This window comes from Gobius niger (assembly GCF_951799975.1).
Source record: "Gobius niger genome assembly, chromosome: 20".
Lineage (NCBI taxonomy): Eukaryota > Metazoa > Chordata > Actinopteri > Gobiiformes > Gobiidae > Gobius > Gobius niger.
In genome coordinates, this window is record NC_136871.1 from 7,784,523 (window position 1) to 7,802,427 (window position 17,905).

Genomic DNA, 17,905 nt, shown 5'->3' on the forward strand with positions numbered 1-17,905 from the left:
TACAGACGGCATCTCTGGAATCGCCCATATATGGTCATTTTTAAAAACAGTTAAGGGGGAAAACAATTTTGAAAAAATGTATATTTTCTCTAATTATTTAAAAACTACTGTAACAAACGCTGAAATATGAACATAGTTTCTACTAAATAATGATACAAAGACATGGGGAGGAGCAAAGTGGTTCAACATCCCATAAATACATGAATAACGGAGAATGCTAACTTGATGCTACATGTTAGCATCGGGCTAATACTAACGGTTAGCTCGCGCTAGCTACAACTGCCGTTTTTTCACTTCTACTGAACAATCTGCTGTGAGAAAATATCCATATGGGCCCGATTTACACTTTACTTTATTTGTGTGTGATAAATAAATTGATATTCCACTGGAAAATGGCAAAAAGGCGAAACCACGCCCCCTTCTATGACGAGATGCCGTCTGTATCTATCTTATTCATTAGTTTAGCAGTTCTATAGTTCAACTTTCTTTTTGCCTAACTATTAACAGACAAAACACTTAAAATGTGTGTATTTAATTATATTTGGCATATTTTATATAATGTTGCAAGTACCTTCCGAACTAATCAATAAGACGAGCTGTGTGCTTTTATTTTGGTGTGCTGGATTGAAACGGGAAGTCACTTGTTATGATTTGAAGTTATGCACAGAGTCAATTGGCCTTCATGCACTCTTCATTCAAGTTTAAGCATGCAAAAGTTAGTCATTATTAAGTTGGTATTTATTTCACACAATGTTTAACTTTGTATTTTGGTACAAATCTGATTCCTCATCCGCCTTCTTCTGAGCTACTGATCTGCTGACAGCTTTGTGTGACTGAACACTGAAAGCTCTCCCTCTCATAGGACGCCTGAGGATCCCGGCATTTAGGAGAGTGGATTATACCGAAAGACTCCATCCTATGCGTAAAGTATAACGGACTGTATGTAGGATTTTTAAAGTTTATTTATAAGGTGAAAACAGATGCATATAGAGATTTACGCTGAAGGCTTAGACTTGAATTTGCTGCCATTTTTCGAAGGCAAGTATGAACGCTCTATGTTTTTATGTCCTAATTAGTGACCAAATGGAGGATTGTGGGATTTCTTTTCTTGTCCGTTTTGACATTTACTGATGTCATTTTATTTTATTTGGTCATGGCACACAGTCACCTTTAAGGATATTAAAAGTATGCTGTTCATGTTGTTTTAAAGCTCCATCTTTACTCAAGTCTGGCGTGAGAAATATGCAAAACACACAGCTCTTTGCAGCTACAATTAAAGGGGAATATTTCCCGTACTGTATAATATTGAGCTGAGAATTTTCCAATTCCTTAAATGTGCCTCTGTTTCATGATATTAAAGGAACAGGCCACCGTTTTAACATACTGAGATATGTTTTTACCTGAGCTTAGACGAGTTGATACGTACCTGTCTGGTCTTTGTGCCCGTGGAAGAGTGTGGTCGCTTCCAACTTCACCCCCGTTTGGAGCTATGGGAATATACTGGGAGAAGCCAAATGCAACAACAGCTTTGGTCGTTTTGCGTGACTGAGGGCACGCACAAAGACCAGACAGGTACGCATCAACTCGTCATAGCTCATGTACGAACATATCTCAGTATGGAAAAACGGTGGCCTGTTCCTTTAAAACTGGAAACTTTACTGCAACACATTACTCACTTCAGTATTTTATGGGTGTATTTTTACACTTATTGCCACATGTTTAGTATTTCACTCAAGCCACAACAGCTACCATTTCAAAGCACCACCTCTGCACTCATCTTGTTTACAGCTGCCACATATTAATGACTTAGGTTTCAAAGGATTCAGACCTTATTCAAGCATTTCAAATTGTAAACTAGCTTTCACACACGCCCACATTGAGTCGCCTCATTGAAATATTGATATTATTTATTGGTGCTTGTATCTCATATTGTCAAAATCTGTCATTTGCTGAATCATGTTGCGTCCAATATCTACTTGAAAAAAAGTCGCCCGGTCAGAACTTGTAAAATGTTGTATTTTTATCTCTAACTAAAGTCACTCAAAGTCAGCTGAACTAGGTCGTTTAAGTTGAGGATAGTTTGTCTCTCTTCCAAACTGCTCACCTGATTTTGCAGCAGCACTGGTGTTTGAACAGGACAACCGCAGACAACGCCTCTGTTTAGTTAAGGCCATAGTTACCTAATTACCCTGTCCCTGGGTATTGCCCCTCAAGGGAGAAGAAGCCTCTGAGAAGAGACACGAAACATCCTCACTTTGAAGAACCCGGTCCTGTTGGCGACTTTGAAAGCCTTTACTGCGATGGAAAACCTCTGGATGACTGAGCACTTGCGCAAATGTTGTATTTTTGTATGTCCCAAATTACAATATAATGGCCCCAATTATGGCAAATACAGTAGATACAGTGCACTTTTATATAAACATGTTTGTTTCATCCGGGTAATTGATGCTGGAGTTTTTGTTGTTGCTACATTTACTTGTACGGCCTTAGTCTCACACTGGTTTATGTTTTAACTGGTTTATGTTGTAAATAGTAGCCAAGTTATGTTTACTCAAGGTCATGCATCTGCACTCAAGGCTTTTATTGTTTAAATGCACTAAACATTGTATCTGCCTTTTATTTTGTTAATATAAATTTGTCCTACAAATGTAAACTTGTAACAAAATATTAGCAAATAAACCAGTTTCAAAATGTTTAATGTCATTTTGCATTTTTTTAAAGTTATAATGGGCAGTTTATATCTCAATAGAAGAAGAAAACTTCAATTGAGAGTAAAAAAAAAAACGAAATTGTGCAACTTTTTGCCCAACGAGTAAAGAGCCCATAGTTTAGCCCGAGCGCCGGCCAATGCTGGCAGCTCACTGCTCCTACAGGTCGCCCCATGCGATACTGAGGATGGGTCAAATGCAGAGAACTAATTTCTCTACAGAGATTAATACAGTATCAGAATAAGATTTTGATTTAGATTTAAAATTGAGGTGGAGCAACTGACGGTAACTATGGTAACTGACCAAATGCATACTTTTATGTCTTTGTTTTTTGGCTCATATCTCAGTCATTACTGGAGGAATCCACAGGAAACACAAACTGTCACAAAGTTCACTGTTTCCTCCGTCAGCACATATGAGCTAATGTCCAATTATTTTCTTCGAAAAACTTTAAAAAGTGGTGACAATATGCGAAAACATGACTGATGTTGTCCAATAGAAAGGACTTTTAGACATAAAAATAATATCACAGGTTTGTGAATCCAATCACGATCAAATACTAATGAGGAAAAACATTTGTCAATTTTCGTTTTGGAGATTTCTTCCAAAAACTGCATTTCTCCCATAGAGTTGTATTGGCCCAGCCCTCCATTTGACATTATGACATCATCACATTCTAAATCATGAGTGCCACCTTTTTGTCCAAAGTCTCAAGAAATGAAGACATGACCATGACCAGAATGGTGAGGCGACACCGTAGCCTCACCATTCACAGGTTCACAGCTAGAAGGTCCAGGGTTCGATTCCCACCTGTACCTGTAACTGTGTGGAGTTTGCATGTCCTCCCCATGTCTGCATAGGTTTCTTCCGGGTACTCCGGTTTCCCCTACCACTAAAAACATGTACAATAGGCCAGGATGAATTATGTGAGTGAATGTATGATGATGGTCAGGGGGACCATTGGCGCAGACGTGTGCAGTCGTGACAGCCCTTCTGTCATACTCCCCTAGGGGAAACTGAAACTGAAGCTGATGTAAAGTGCTTTGTGAAAGGCGCTATATAAATAAAGGTCTTCTTCTTCATAGTAAACAAACCATTCGCATGTTATTGGATATTTGATTCTATACGTTATTTTATGTGCAACTCTTATGTTAAAATGTAACCTATCAAATGATCTTTTCCTCCATTACTGTCCTCTTTTGGATCGACCACTACAAAGCCAGTACCACCTCTGTCGGGTCACACAGCTGGTTTACTGACGCAGTGCGGTGCGCCTGTTCTTCTGTAAAGTCGAAGCGGCCAAGGTTATAAGGATGGCAGAATGAGGCCTTTGTTTTGGGTTAAGATAACAAGCTCAGCGCTCCGGCTAACTCCCCAACACTCCCCAACACTCCCTTCCGCACATAACGAGCTGACGATAATGTTTCCCACCTTTGAATTATGTTAGCCATTCCTACCATCTTCAACACTTTTTCCCTCTAATGTCCAAGCTAGTTGTAAATTAATGGTCAAAGTAAACAACATATTAAAAAAAAAAAAAAAAGATTCTAAAATATAGGTTTATTTAGGTAGCAATTATAACATTTTATAAACGCAATATTTTAATTCCAACATTTCCTTGTAAATACTTGAAACACTGAAAAATATCCTTCACCATTTTGTGTTAATTGTCTGGAAGTGAAGTTAAGGCATTTAGACGATGCCTTAGTTAATGCTCTAAATAAAGTACACTGCAGTAGGTGTATCTTTTCAAATTGCACTTCCAACGGTAATAGCCCTGTTTACACCTGTGCAGCTTATTGTTCTAAACATTATGGAGATTCTTAGCAACACTGATGTCTCCGCACAGCACTGACATCATAACAAAACATTCATTCAGTGCATTGACTTAAAGCTGTAGGTGAATTTGTTAGTGAGTGCGTCAGTGGCAGTTCTGACAGTTGGGGTGGCAGGGCATCTGGTTGACTCTGCATTTGCAACCACCGGATGTGTCACCGCGGCCCTGTAAAGACAAAAAAAAGTTTGTTAATGCCTCAACAAAGAAGTGCCTTGATTTAAATAGAATAAGATTGTAAAATTTAATTCAGACGTATTATTCTAGGTCCTAGGTTCGATTGCAGGGTCTTTTTTGTGTGGAATTTGCAAATTGTCCTTGTGTCTGGGAGGATTTACATAGACAAAACATGCACAATAGGCGAATGCAACAGCTAAATTCTCTTGACCATGAACCAATGGCCGCTGGCTGCCCTGCTTTTTGACAACGACACTGGGGGCCGCCATTGCTGTAGCACCTCCATATCTCCGTTAGGCCCCCAGTGAAAAGCATTGGACTTTAGACACGTTAAAAACAACTTTAAGACTCTCACTGGATTGCTATTCCTCATCATGTCCACCACCTGTTTACTTAATCCCAACCAATTTCACTAGATATGCCGACTCCTTGAACACTGCTGCAAAAGAGGCGTTACACTGCAAAAAGTGGATTCTAAGCAAGTAAAAAAATTCTTACTTTAAGAAATAAGTTCTTATTTTTTTCCCTAAAAAGTAATAATGTCTTGTCCAGCAAAGTTTTCTTGAGAAAAAAAATCTTATTTTAGGAAATAAAATCTAGCCATTTCTTGTTCAGATAAATTCACTAAAAACATGTACAATAGGTGGTCCTCCAGCCAGGTGATTCTGACCATCAGCCTGGCTCCACATCATGGAGATGGGTCCCCGGGCGTGGGCAATATTTTCCTTAAATATTAGTATTTATTAAGAACATTTTGCTCAAAAATGTGTGTAATTTAGAACATTTTACTTTAATCAAGCAACATTTAAGTAAAATACCCCACAATTTTTCACGTTTTCCTTAAATTATTCCATTTTCTGAGGACAACATTTTGCTTAATTCTAGTTATTTATTTGCTTAAATTTAGTGTTTTCTTCTTGTTTTATGATAAGAAAAATATTCTAGAAATAAGAATTCTTAGCAAGAAAAAAATGCTTACCCCATTGGCAGAATTTTTTCCTTAAAACAAGACAAATTGTCTCATTTTTAGATTTTTTTTCCCCCTTGTTTTTAGTAGGGTACTTTTTGCAGTGTACAATATATACGATTGTTCAAAGCCTGGTCCCAATTTTTTTGGAACTATCGAGAGCTAGATATTCCTCCTGTGACAACGCTGGGTTAGTTACAATTAAGGGGACCAGGCTGGTTTTCGTAAGAAGAATTTTTGAAATCTCGTACTTAATGAGGGTCGGACTGTTAGCATTGGAGCAGCGCGAGCTACACGTCACACAAGGGCGGAGTCCACAGTGAAGATCCCGCCCTTATGCCCTTTTTAGGAACATGCTTCGTCAGAGCTGGGGAGGGGGATTCTGTAGATCCGCCATGATTTCCCCCACGAGCGTAGTCATTATGGTAAACGGGGAGGAGTGAGGAGAAGCTGTCCATTTATATATACAGTCTATGCCATGAACCAAGCTCAATATGTGAAGATGAGCAGTCTCCCCAGCGGTGCTGAGAACAATCTTCTCCATCATGACAATCAAGTAAACATTAAAGGGATGTTTCAGGATTTTTGACATAGGGTCTCATTTCCCAGTTATCCAGAGTGTTGTTGATTGCAGTCCTTATATTTGAAGACTTTAGTGTTGCTATGCTAGTGCATGTCTATGGTAAATAGTAGCCTGCATTAAAAACAGTCTGACCCAAGCAAAGTGCACCTGAGGCAAATCACTTACAGTATAACACCACACCACTGATATAAAGGTCTGTGTTGACTGAATAATGTTTGAAATATAACCATTTATTTAAAAGGACTTATATTTGAGCAGCATCAGCTTCCTGGTTGTAAGCTACGCAGTGGCGGAGTGATCTGCTGGTAACCAGATCTACAGCAGTTTGTTTACCTGCGGTTACCTGGAATTCACAAAGGAGCTTTCTACAAAATCAGATATGGCAACGTTTGGAGGACGACCCCATGATTTTGAAGAGGTTTGTAATGCAGGCTACTAGTTACCAGACATGCGCTAGCCTAGCACTAGCATAGCACCACTAAACTCTTCAAATAAAAGACTGCATGATTAAAAAAAAAAAAATTATCTCCAGAAATCAACAACACTCTGGAAAACTATGAAATGAGGCCCTATGTAAAAAATCCTGAAATATCCCTTTAACACCTATTCCAAATCAAAATGCATTCAGCTGATGTGCCATGATGTCTCCAGACAGTAAAGCCACAAGAGAAGAAGAAGCGCTTATACAAGTGAACTGCAGTGTTTACATTTGGTCCCCAGCGCGCTTGCTTGGTCACCCAGCAGATTTCTGTCTTGCACATCACACAGCAGATCCAATCACAGCCGTCTTTCTTCTGAACTACAATGTCGCATCGAGGGCATTTCATGGCTTCTCCATTTTTCAGCATATTCTGTAAGATATCATTTTGTTAGGAGCAATTCTTCATAAGTAAAAAAAAAGAAAAAGAAAAAGAAACCTTGAACCTAATGAACCTACTTCCAGCATTTGCTTGGTTTTCTGAGCCGCCTGGTCGTTCTCTGCTCGGATTCGGAGATCCTCTTGATAGTCTTTACAATTCATGCCATTGTGAATCGCCTAAAAGCATATGATTCACCGATTACATAACGCTGACTTGCTGCGTCACATGATATAAGAATAACAAGCAGTACCCGGCAGAGGATGCAGTTAGTCTCTTTACAAATGTCACAGGGAAATTCATTCACTTCATCTTCGTAAATGCACCATCCGGGACAGTTGGGCGTTTGGCAGTGGAAGCTGTGTTCAGCGCGGCTCTCTGCAATACTCAGACGCAACTCCAGGAAGCGCTGGTGCTCCTCTTCAGTGAGAAGCTACAGAAAATCATTCAGCATCAGTTTTTTTTTTTTGACTAAACAGTGCAACAATCTCTCTTGATAAGTCAGTGCTGTACTCACTGCTTTGATCTCTCTGTCCAGTAGTTTGCTGTCACACGTCGTGTCGGCACAGGCCACCTCCGCATCCTGACTGTTCACGATGGTTCCTTTGAGACAATCCCTAAAGCACGACAGAGACGTTTACTGCTGCTGCGATTCAAAACACAAAAACTTGTTAAGCTTTGATATTCTGACCTGCAAAACGTGTGCAAACATTCTCGGAGAACAACGCCCTCCGATGGAGTCAGAGGGCAAAAGCAAATGGGGCAGTCCACTTCTTCTTGGTTAGGAATAAGTTCTATGTTGTCCGTTTCTAAAAGGTAGTGGAAGTTTCTGTCTCTTTCTTCCTGCTGAGCCTTAAAAACATTTTAAAAAAATAAGTAATTTAACTGCCTTTGGTGTAAAAAGTCACTGTTCAGTTGCTGTAGCTCTGTTATAATAGTTACTATATTTTTGGCAAGTGTGACTAATAGATACTCTATGTGGCTTTAAGGCAGGTCTGGTTTGGTAACTGAGAGTGACTACTAAACAAAAGCAAGGGAAAAGCCCAATGCTATGAACATCCTTTTCATGCCTCTTTTTTTTATTATTGTCATGTTAATGTTTAAACTTTTAAAAGGAACAGGCCGCCGTTTTTCCATACTGAGATATGTTCTTACCTGAGCCTAGACGAGTTGATGTGTACCTGTCTGGTCTTTGTGTGTGCCCTCAGTCATGCAAAACGACCACAAATGTTGTTAGCATTTGGCCTCTCCCAATGTATTCCTATAGCTCCAAACGGGGGTGACGTTGGAAGCTACCACGCTCTTCCACGGGCACGCACAAAGACCAGGCAGGTACGTATCAACTCGTCTAAGCTCAGGTAAGAACATATCACAGTATGGAAGAACTGTGTGCCCTCAGTCATGCCAAAAGACCAAAGATGTTGCTAGCATTTAGCCTCTCCCAGTATATTCCTATAGCTCCAAACGAGGGTGATGTTGGAAGCTACCACAACTCGTCTAAGCTCAGGTAAGAACATATCTCAGGATGGAAGAACTGTGGCCTGTGCCTTTAAATATACACCTGCAGCAATGAGGCATATGATAAAAGTAGAGCTGGGACTTTTTTTGATTAATGACGATTAATTAACAACATAATTTAGGTTTAATGCCATTAAATATATTAAACGTAATCAATCACCCTTTACTTTAGCGGCACAGACAGTTTCCTTTTTCCTGCGAGACGTTGCTTAGGGTTAAACACGGCGACAAGCCAGAAACAATTTGACTGTCAAACTTGTTTAGTCACATAGTTTATTCAACATAGACTTATTTAACTGCTCAACTCCCGCTTTAGCCGAGTGCATTTTCTCCAGTTCAGCTTTACCTTTACTAGTTCTGACCGGAGCTTACAGCCGTATTGACTTTAAAAACTGATTCCTCACAGCGTAATCACTTTTTCATCTCATTTTTGTAACTGTTTTGCTTAATCATCCCTTTTTTTGTCGACTTTTTGGTTGATTTTTTCTCACTTTTTAAATGCTTTTTGTGATCTGTTTTGTTGCTCTTTCATCGCTTTATTGCTGCATTTTTGTGGCTCCTTTGTCGCCTGTTTTGCTGCATTTTCATCCTTATTTACATTTTTCGTTTTTGTCGCTATTTTGAAGAAGCTTTTAGATTTGGGTCAAGTGGAACTGGAGAAATGTGCTTGGTTAAAGTGGGGGTTAAGAGGTTAAAAAGATCAATCTCTAAAATAAATCAAACTGCAATTGTCAATGGAAGTGGCACACTGGCCTCACATCTCCATTTTATAGAAGTTAATATGCAGGAAAATACAAAAAAACATCTAAAATATACCTCTAATAATAAATGCAACCCCTAAATAAATTATGCTTAATTGCGATTCATTGAAGATTATAATTGAGTCCCATCACTAATCAAAAACAATATGAGGTGAAATCTAATAATAATAATACACGTTTTTATCTATAGTGCTGTTTTGGACACTCAAAGACACTTTACATTGCATTACTCACTCATTCCATACTTGGTAGTGATGAGCTACTATTGTCAGTATAGTTGAATTTCCTTCGGTAACAAAGTCTTACCTGTTCATAGAGCATCATCTCCATCTCCTCCTGCTGCATCCTGCGGGCCTCCTCAGGGTCTGGTGCGTACACGTTGGGCACCTCGTAGTCCTCCGGTCTGGCCTGGCTGCAGATCTCACAGCCGGGACGAGTGGGTTTGTTCACGAAGGTGCACTGTGGACAGGCCCAGCCAAGCTACAAGCACAAAAAAACTTTAGGCGCATACAATGATTTAGAATGTGATGATGTCATAATGTCAGGTGGAGGGCAGGAGCCAATACCACTCTATAGGAGAAATACAGTTTTTGTAAGAAATCTCCTAAACCCCTATCTGTCACCCTTTACTCTCTCCTCCCTCTCTGACACCTGTTCTCTCCTCGCCTTCCCTTCCCTCTCGGCATATTGCAAAAACTTTGAATAAATGGCACCCCTGAAACTTTATACATCTGAGTTTTGCAGTCGATGCACTCTCGCCGAACGTGCAACTCACGAACGCCTTACACAACATGTATAGAGGACGTAGGAGATATCTGAACGTGCGTTGGCCGCAATAATCGTGCGTGTGTGGTGTGTGACACACATTTGAAGTACTCAAGTGCGACCTACAAATAAAGTTTCATACAAAACGTACGAAAAACACACGCTGGCCGTACAGACGACTCACGAAGACGTACAGTGTTCTTGAAACCTGAAAAAAACGTATAGATAACGTATAGACGGCATCTCGTCATAGAAGGGGGCGTGGCTTCGCCGAGGGGGAAAATAGAATCTTTAGAGAAACACAATTTTCCCTCTTTTTAGCCATTTTCTGGTGGAATATGAACTTATTTATCACATACAAATAAAGTCAAGTGTAAATCGGGCCCATATGGATATTTTCTCACAGCAGATTGTTCAGTAGAAGTGAAAAAACGGCAGTTGTAGCAAGCGCTAGCTAGCGTTAGCATTAGCCCGATGCTAACATGTAGCATCAAGTTAGCATTCTCCGTTATTCATGTATTTATGGGCCGTTGAACTACTTTGCTCCTCCCCATGTCTTTGCATCATTATTTAGTACAAAACTATATTCATATTTCAGCATTTGTTACAGTCGTTTTTGAATAATTAGAGAAAATTTACATTTTTTCAAAATTGTTTTCCCCCTTAACTGTTTTCAAAAATGACCATATATGGGCGATTCCAGAGATGCTGTCTGTATCTGTATCTGTATATCTGACAATTTGCTCTGTGTTTTTATCAAATAGACTGGTTGTGACCATAGCTTTAAACTGTGGGCTCTTTAGAATGTTATGCTACGTGAACGCAACCTATTAAGTTAATTTTAGGTCTATTTATGACACTTTAAAAGGGACTATATGGAGTTAAACATTTTTTAAATTATGTTTTTTCCTCCCCCTACATGTTCCAGCCATGTCCTAAGGTGTAGAATGAGCTCTGACCACAACTGCCTCTAAAATCCTGCACTGTCGCTCAAAAAGGTGTTAATTCGGGTCCGAAGTGCCGTCATGCACGAGCTTGATATAGAAGCTGCAGTTACACATATGACCTGAGGTGGCAGTAGTGAGTACAAAATGGCCAACTTGCATCTAGCCCCTTTAAGTGTTGATTTGATCTTGAGTTAGGCCTGATGTGATGAACTATGTAATAGCAAAAGTAGTTCTTGTCTTTTTTAGTAACTCGTTTTCTGACCTGCGGCTTCTGGGGCAGAGGTCGGGCTGTGAGATGTGGAGGTTTGGGAAGAACAGGGGGAGCTTGTTTCGTCTGCGGCGCCGTTTTACCCCCTAAACCGCCGCGGGGCAAGAGCTGCATTGCGTTCATTGTTTCCACGATGCCTGTGAAATCAATAAGAGGCCTTTTGTGTTTGCTGCGGTGGGAAATGTTAAAAAATAAAAATAGTAATTTGTGGTGCAAACCTTCGAAGACTTGCTGCTCCTGGTCTAGTTTGTGTTGGTGTTTAGTGAGATGGGCCGCGCTGGCTGACTGGATGAAGAGGAAGACCTGGTCTCCACTCCGCCGGATCCCATGCCACTGCAAACTTTCGTGGTCCTGGGCAAGGCGTTTCCCGATCACCCATCGCTGCAGCAACGGGTGGAAGCCAAAGTCAGCGCTAATCTGTAACAAAGAAAGCGGTTTATGAGCGGACAAGGGGTGGCTAACACCAGGGGCGGACTGGCCATATGTCCATTCTGGAAGAGCACAGAAGGGCCACTGGCTCTAGGGCCACCGGTCTGGCCCCTCACTTTACCATACCCTTACCCCCGGGCAAAACCGAGCTTTACCCAAATCTAAAAGCTTAAAAGAAAAGCATCCAAAAACTAAAATGTGCTGGAAAAGCAACAAAAAAGTGACAAAAAAAGTGACAAAAACACAACAAAATGTGACAAAAAAGTGACAAAAACACGCCAAAAAGCCACAAAAAAGTAATGAAAAAGCAAAAATGCAGCGACAACGTGACAAAAAGTTACCATCACTTTTTTAGATTTTAGCTTTCAAATGAGGCGTTACAGTGTTGCTCTCCAGTCAAGAAGCTTTTGGATTTGGGTAAAAAGCCGAACTGGAGAAAATGCTCTCGGTTAAGGCGGGTGGTAAGAGGTTAACATAAGTATTTGTGGAAGTGTCACATTTACGCTAATTTGGGCCAGGCTGGCCAGAGTCCAGGGCTGTTTTTCAGTCCCAGTCCGCCCCTGGCTAACACAATAAAGAAGGTCAGTGCGGCAATAATCAAAAGTAAATTGCAAACAACTTTATTTAAAACTTTCTAGGACAGTAAGTTTCTGTAACTGTTCTGAAATTCATGTGATTCTCGAATTAGTGTCAGCAGTTAATATGTAAGGGATAATGCACGACGAGGTGTCCATTATCTGAAATAACTGGACAACACGGAGCATTATCCCGCTTATACCGTGGTCCCACAAACTGAATCTGTTCATTCGGGGCCTGTTTGCTTTTTATTGAAGTCCCGGGCTGGAGTTATGGCGCGTTCCAGGCTACTGGTAACTTATGGTGAAAGTGATGACTTACGACAGGGGTAGGCAAGCTTGTGTCGTGAAGGGCCGATTTTCATCATCGCCAAAAAAACAATGGCCGAACCTTACCATAGTAGCTTTAAGTTAAAGGGGGGGTATTATGCAAAATTGACTTTTTCAAGCTTTACATCATGTTATTATGTCATTCCCTCATTAAAAACATGCCTGAAGTGTTGCCTTGGCACATTCACATATTTTTGAGTAATCTGTAAAAACTGTGATGGCGGCCATTTTAGGGATAGGTTTGCCTGAGTCCTCCTAGGAACGCCCCCACCTCCTGGAGACGCCTTCGAGCTTTCGTCACCAGCCGAGTAACCAACCACTGCTCCTCAGCAGAACCCCCTCCCCACTGATGCCACAGACAGCGTGTGGAGGGGGCGTGTCGGAAAGGGTCAGAGGTTCTTAAAGAGACAGAGGCCTATTTCAAGACATTCACTACAGCCATTTTGAGAGAGCAATTTTATACAAGGCAGTTATTCTAATTTACTGCATTTACAGACCAACAGAAGGTTTGGTCATCATTGTAGTGTGATATAGACTGGTGCTATGTGATTGAAAAAAGCATAATACCCCCCTTTAATATTTTTTTCTGCAAAGGCTAATGTTTTACATCTGTGGTTCTCAAGTGGTACGGCTTCGGGGCCCACCATTATTACCCTAGGATGAGAAGCGGCGACCCAAATGAAACTGCAATTTGCCATATAATGTATAAAATGTATTATTATTTATTGTATTTATTTATTGAACAAATAGTAGATACGGTTTTAAGAGATCAAAACAACCCAATAACATTCCCTGTACCTGCTGTCACATATTTAGAGAACTTTAACAGGTATGACAGATATTGACTCTTCTTGGCATAATAATATTTCTCAAATGTATCTTGAGGGCCAGAGGTAGCGCGCTGGTGGGCCGGATTTCTCCCCCGGGCCTGACGTTGCGTACCACTGACTTCCTCAGACAACCTCAGAGCGTTCCAGGTGATTAAACTCATTTGTAAACAAACCGGCTAATGCTACAAAGTACAAGCTACAGTTAGCTCATACGATGCTAACGTTTTATGAAAGTTTCTCCAAACCAGAAATAATTAAAACCATGCAACATGACGTTATGGTGAAAGCTGTGACCAAAAGTAATGTTGTTCACTTCACTGATGCAGTGGTTTTGTTACAATTTTATGTTTAGCAGCTTCTCCACTGGGGGCCATTACTGTCTTCATCTCGTATACGAACTCGTGGCCGTCTTGAGGTTTCCGAGTTTACAAGTTGTAATTACCAATTCAAGCGGCGTTCCAAGGCATTTTTCCAAGTGGGAAATTTAGCCAAGAACGCATCAATATTTCACTTTTTAAGCAGTTTTACCTGAAGCTAGGTCCAGCTCAATTGTTTATCGTTGCTATGGAAACAGCTGCAGTGGAGTGATATACAATATAAAAATATCAATATAAATAATGGATATTCTCTAAGTAAGTATGTATCTGAAGAAAATATATGACTTTTCATGTTCAGCTGTTGTGTTGTAAACCAGATGTTGATTGGTAGTATTCACACTGTATACGACAACTTGATTTAGATCACAGTGCTCAAATTAGGAAGGAAGGAAGCCTAAAAAGTAAACAGAACAAGATGCTGACAGTACTTTAGGGTGGGACTAAATAAATGTTTACTTCCCCCCCCCCCACTCCTTTTCGGACAGCCTAATTTAAAATGTGCAAAATGTTAAACAAAATTGCTTGTACTAAGACGTAAATGTATTGAGCTGCACATTTGATATTGAGCTCACAACTGCCTCAATCATGGCAGGTTGTATTTTGAGTTCGTATGAGTTTGTGTTTTTATATTTTGTTTATGGTCTGAATAAATCTACATACATAGTTTTTATTGCCATCGTTTGAGAACAAGTTCACAAACTAGGAACTTTTCTCGGTGCAGACGTGCAACATAAAACATACAACACAAAGTAGTAGTCAGTGTTTATTTCGTCGACTAAAATATTTAGTCTTAATTTTAGTCAAAGTGATATTTTTGACGACTAAAATTGGACTAAAACTAAATAAAAAGTTTTTTATGAGATTAAAACTATGACTAAAATGTCCCGATATTTTAGTCGACTAAAATAAGACTAAATAAAAATGAAAAGGAGAGACTAAAATTATCCAAACTTCTATTGACCGTCTGAAAGAGCCTCAGATCATGTAAAGTCACTGCCAAAGGATCAGCTCTGAGCTTTGTTCATGTGGAGCAGCTCCATGAAGCAGAGGAACCAGATTAAATATGATTATAATTAATATTATCAATGCAAAGTCGACTAAATTTGTCTTAATTTTAGTCGACTAAAACTAGACTAAAATTGAAGATATTTTTTTGACTAAAACTAGACTAAAATCGAATTACATTTTCGTCAAAAGACTAAAACTAAATTAAAATGTGTTGTCAAAATTAACACTAGTAGTAGTAAGTAAAAATAAGCAACAAAAACTTTAAACCATAAGACTATGGGGCATGAATAAAGAATATTACAATAAATAAGATAAAGTAAGTCCTGCACTGCAAGTATTTTAACTTATAATGCAGGGTTAGGCAAGTTTGTTTGATGGTGGGATGGTGTCAAAATGTGTAGCCCAGAGTCAATCTTCACTTTCTATAAATGCCAGTGTCTTTTTACATTTGATCCTCGTCTTTACGTAATAATATGATATTCCTCAAAAGCATCTTGGGGGCCACAGAGGTTCAACGCTGAAGGGCCAGATTCGGCCCCTGTCTGACCTCAGTGATCCACGTTGTACTGATACACAGGGGGGAAAGTAGGTTATTCATGATTACAAACAGCTTTACCTTATCTTTAAGCTGTGCAATCGTCATGTCTGTAGAAACTTCAAGTATCACGGGAATGTAGTTGTCTGACTGTCCATCTTCCACTCCAACTTTCAACCTACAGAACACCCTCTTTTTAGCTTGATCATCATTTTACCCTCACGGGAACCCACAGAATGGCATTACTTGATGGAGTCTCGGGGGTACGCGTCTCTGTTCACGGTGACCGTCACTGGCACACTGAGCTCGGACAGCCTTTGGGACAGCCTGGCCGCTTCCTGACCATCTCCAGAGCTGAGGGCGTCACTCAGGGACTTGGAAAGCTCCTCAGCTGCACACACATAACAGGAAATCACGTGACATGTCAGCGCATTTATTGCTTGATTGCGTTATATAACATGGGAGAACTTTGAGATAAGTCAATAATGAATTAAAGTTAGGTTCAAATAAGCAACACAGGCGGGGACTCCAATGCGCAACAACACAGTGGTTTTGTGTTGGTCTCACTTCTAGCAAGTCAACAATTTCACTGCAAATAAAACCGAAAGTAGTTTAACTCACCTTCATTTAAAGCGTCAGCCTCTGAAGTCATTTTCTACCTGTTTCAAACAACATGTTACATTAGATCAGCACACAAACGAGCAGAAAATGCAGTTGTTTACGTCAAAATAGTGAACAGTACAGTACTATTTACCCACCCGCTGTTTCTGGCGCAGCCGGTTCCTCCGCGCGGAAGAAAAGACACTGCGCAACACGCGGGGAGCTGTGATCGTAGAAGTTACTAAAACAGTACTTACCGGGTTATTTAGTAAAGCGGGAGCTTGCTGTCATTGCTGTCACGCAGAAAACGAAACTAAAGCGGGAGAAACAGGAAGAGCGCTTTTGAAATATTGCTACATTTTGGTAACGCCCCGCCCCCTGATCAATGTTTGGATTTTTATTTTAACTTGAAGCGATGTAAGAAAAAGAAATCTGTAAACTCCATAACATGAGCGTAAATAGTGTTTATTATTATTATTATTATTATTATTTTTTAAGTTATTCTTCTAGAGTCCACTAGATGGTGTTATTCGTCTTGCCTTAGTTTCGCATAATCATAACCTCTTAACTCCCACTTGAGCCGAGCACATTTTCCCCAGTTTGGCTTTACCCAAATCTAAAAGCTTCTTTGGTAAATGTGTCAAAATAGCGACAGAAATGTGATTTTTTTTAAAACAACGCAATGAAAAGGTAACAAAATGCATGATGATAATGAAAAATGTGATGAAAACCCAACCAAAAAAGCAACAGAAGACCAACAAAAAAGGGACCCAAAAAAATCAATGAAAAGCGACAAAAAAGTGACAATTGACACAAAAATGTGACGAGACCGCAACAATAAAAGCAATGAAAAGTAATGAAATGAAAAGTAATGAAAGTAATGAAAATGCAACAAAAAAGTGAGAAAAAAGTGGAGGCAACAATGCAAGGAAAAAGATCCGTTTCGATCAATTTTGTAGCTTTCAAATGAGACGCTACATTGGCCTAGGCTGTAAGCTCCAGTCAAGAAACTTTAAGATTTGGATAAAGCTGAATTGGAGAAAATGCGCTTGGTTAAGGCGGGGGTTAAGAGGTTAAAGGATGTGGGGAGACCGGGGTCAGTTGTAACATTTTTTGCTTTTTTGCTGTGACGCACTGGTCTTTTGAGCTTTGACTCTCAAACGTTTACACAAAATGCCCACATGTGTTGGCAACAGACTGAACATAATTCCTGCAATATTAACACAGACGCCGTGAGATGGAGTCAAAACGAAAAATGTCTGTCAGTTGTAACAGTTGCATTGTTAATAAAGAACAACAAACAAACAAAACACTAAGAAATTCATAGCATTATGTGTCTCTGTGTGTATTTTGTGTCTCGATGTGAACAAAGGGCACATTTAAGATTTAAAAAGGGCTGGTTTCATTGCTGAATGAATGAGAGAGTGAATGGGTGAGTGCTTCTTTGAGGTAAAGTGCTTTGGGGGGAAAAGCTGTATATAAGTTGATACAATCTACCATTAAAATATTGGAACAAGAATTTTAACTTAAAAAGAAATAATTAAAAAAAGAAATATTAAAGAAAACAATTTCATTCTTTTCTGCACTCTGGACATGCTATAAATGATTAAAATGAAGCATTAAGCATGTGTTTTGAAATGGTAAAACAACAACATTGTTCTTAATGTAGTCTGATGTGTTTACAACCAACTCCGCCCCCGAAACTTGAAATTTGCTGTGTGAGATCAGAAGGAGAGGGGCTACAGACTGATAGGATCATGTGAAAAATATCTGGTCTCTAAGTAGTTGAAAAGGTGCTGTTACAACCGACCCCAGTCTCCTACCTGACATTTTTTT

General features: G+C 39.8%; 1 protein-coding gene across 2 annotated transcripts; it reads right to left on the bottom strand.

Annotated features, from left to right (window-relative positions):
- Positions 1–4,340: 4,340 nt before the first annotated feature.
- rbck1 (RanBP-type and C3HC4-type zinc finger containing 1) lies at positions 4,341–16,367 on the bottom strand. 2 transcript variants are annotated; one of them, XM_079579298.1, is made up of 13 exons: positions 16,228–16,361; positions 16,091–16,128; positions 15,716–15,860; positions 15,551–15,647; positions 11,604–11,802; positions 11,380–11,522; positions 9,712–9,885; positions 7,818–7,978; positions 7,644–7,743; positions 7,380–7,559; positions 7,207–7,305; positions 6,977–7,120; positions 4,341–4,710 (listed from the first exon to the last, which is right to left on the bottom strand). In XM_079579298.1, exons 2-13 carry the CDS (start codon positions 16,119–16,121, stop codon positions 4,630–4,632), a joined length of 1,554 nt encoding a protein of 517 aa, XP_079435424.1. In that variant the 5' UTR covers positions 16,122–16,128; positions 16,228–16,361; the 3' UTR covers positions 4,341–4,629. The 2 variants fall into 2 exon arrangements, with proteins under 2 accessions (XP_079435424.1, XP_079435423.1); XM_079579297.1 differs by having other exon boundaries at positions 4,342–4,710; positions 16,327–16,367.
- Positions 16,368–17,905: the final 1,538 nt, after the last annotated feature.

Bases quoted from the DNA above. Each gene is read 5' to 3' on its own strand.
- rbck1 (XM_079579298.1), bottom strand. From the start codon at position 16,121: ATGACTTCAGAGGCTGACGCTTTAAATGAAG. The intron at 11,523-11,603 runs GTTTGCACCACA...TTGATTTCACAG, and splicing joins GGAGCAGCAAGTCTTCGAAG to GCATCGTGGAAACAATGAAC. The intron at 7,979-9,711 runs GTAAGACTTTGT...AATGTTTTTAAG, and splicing joins AGATGATGCTCTATGAACAG to GCTCAGCAGGAAGAAAGAGA.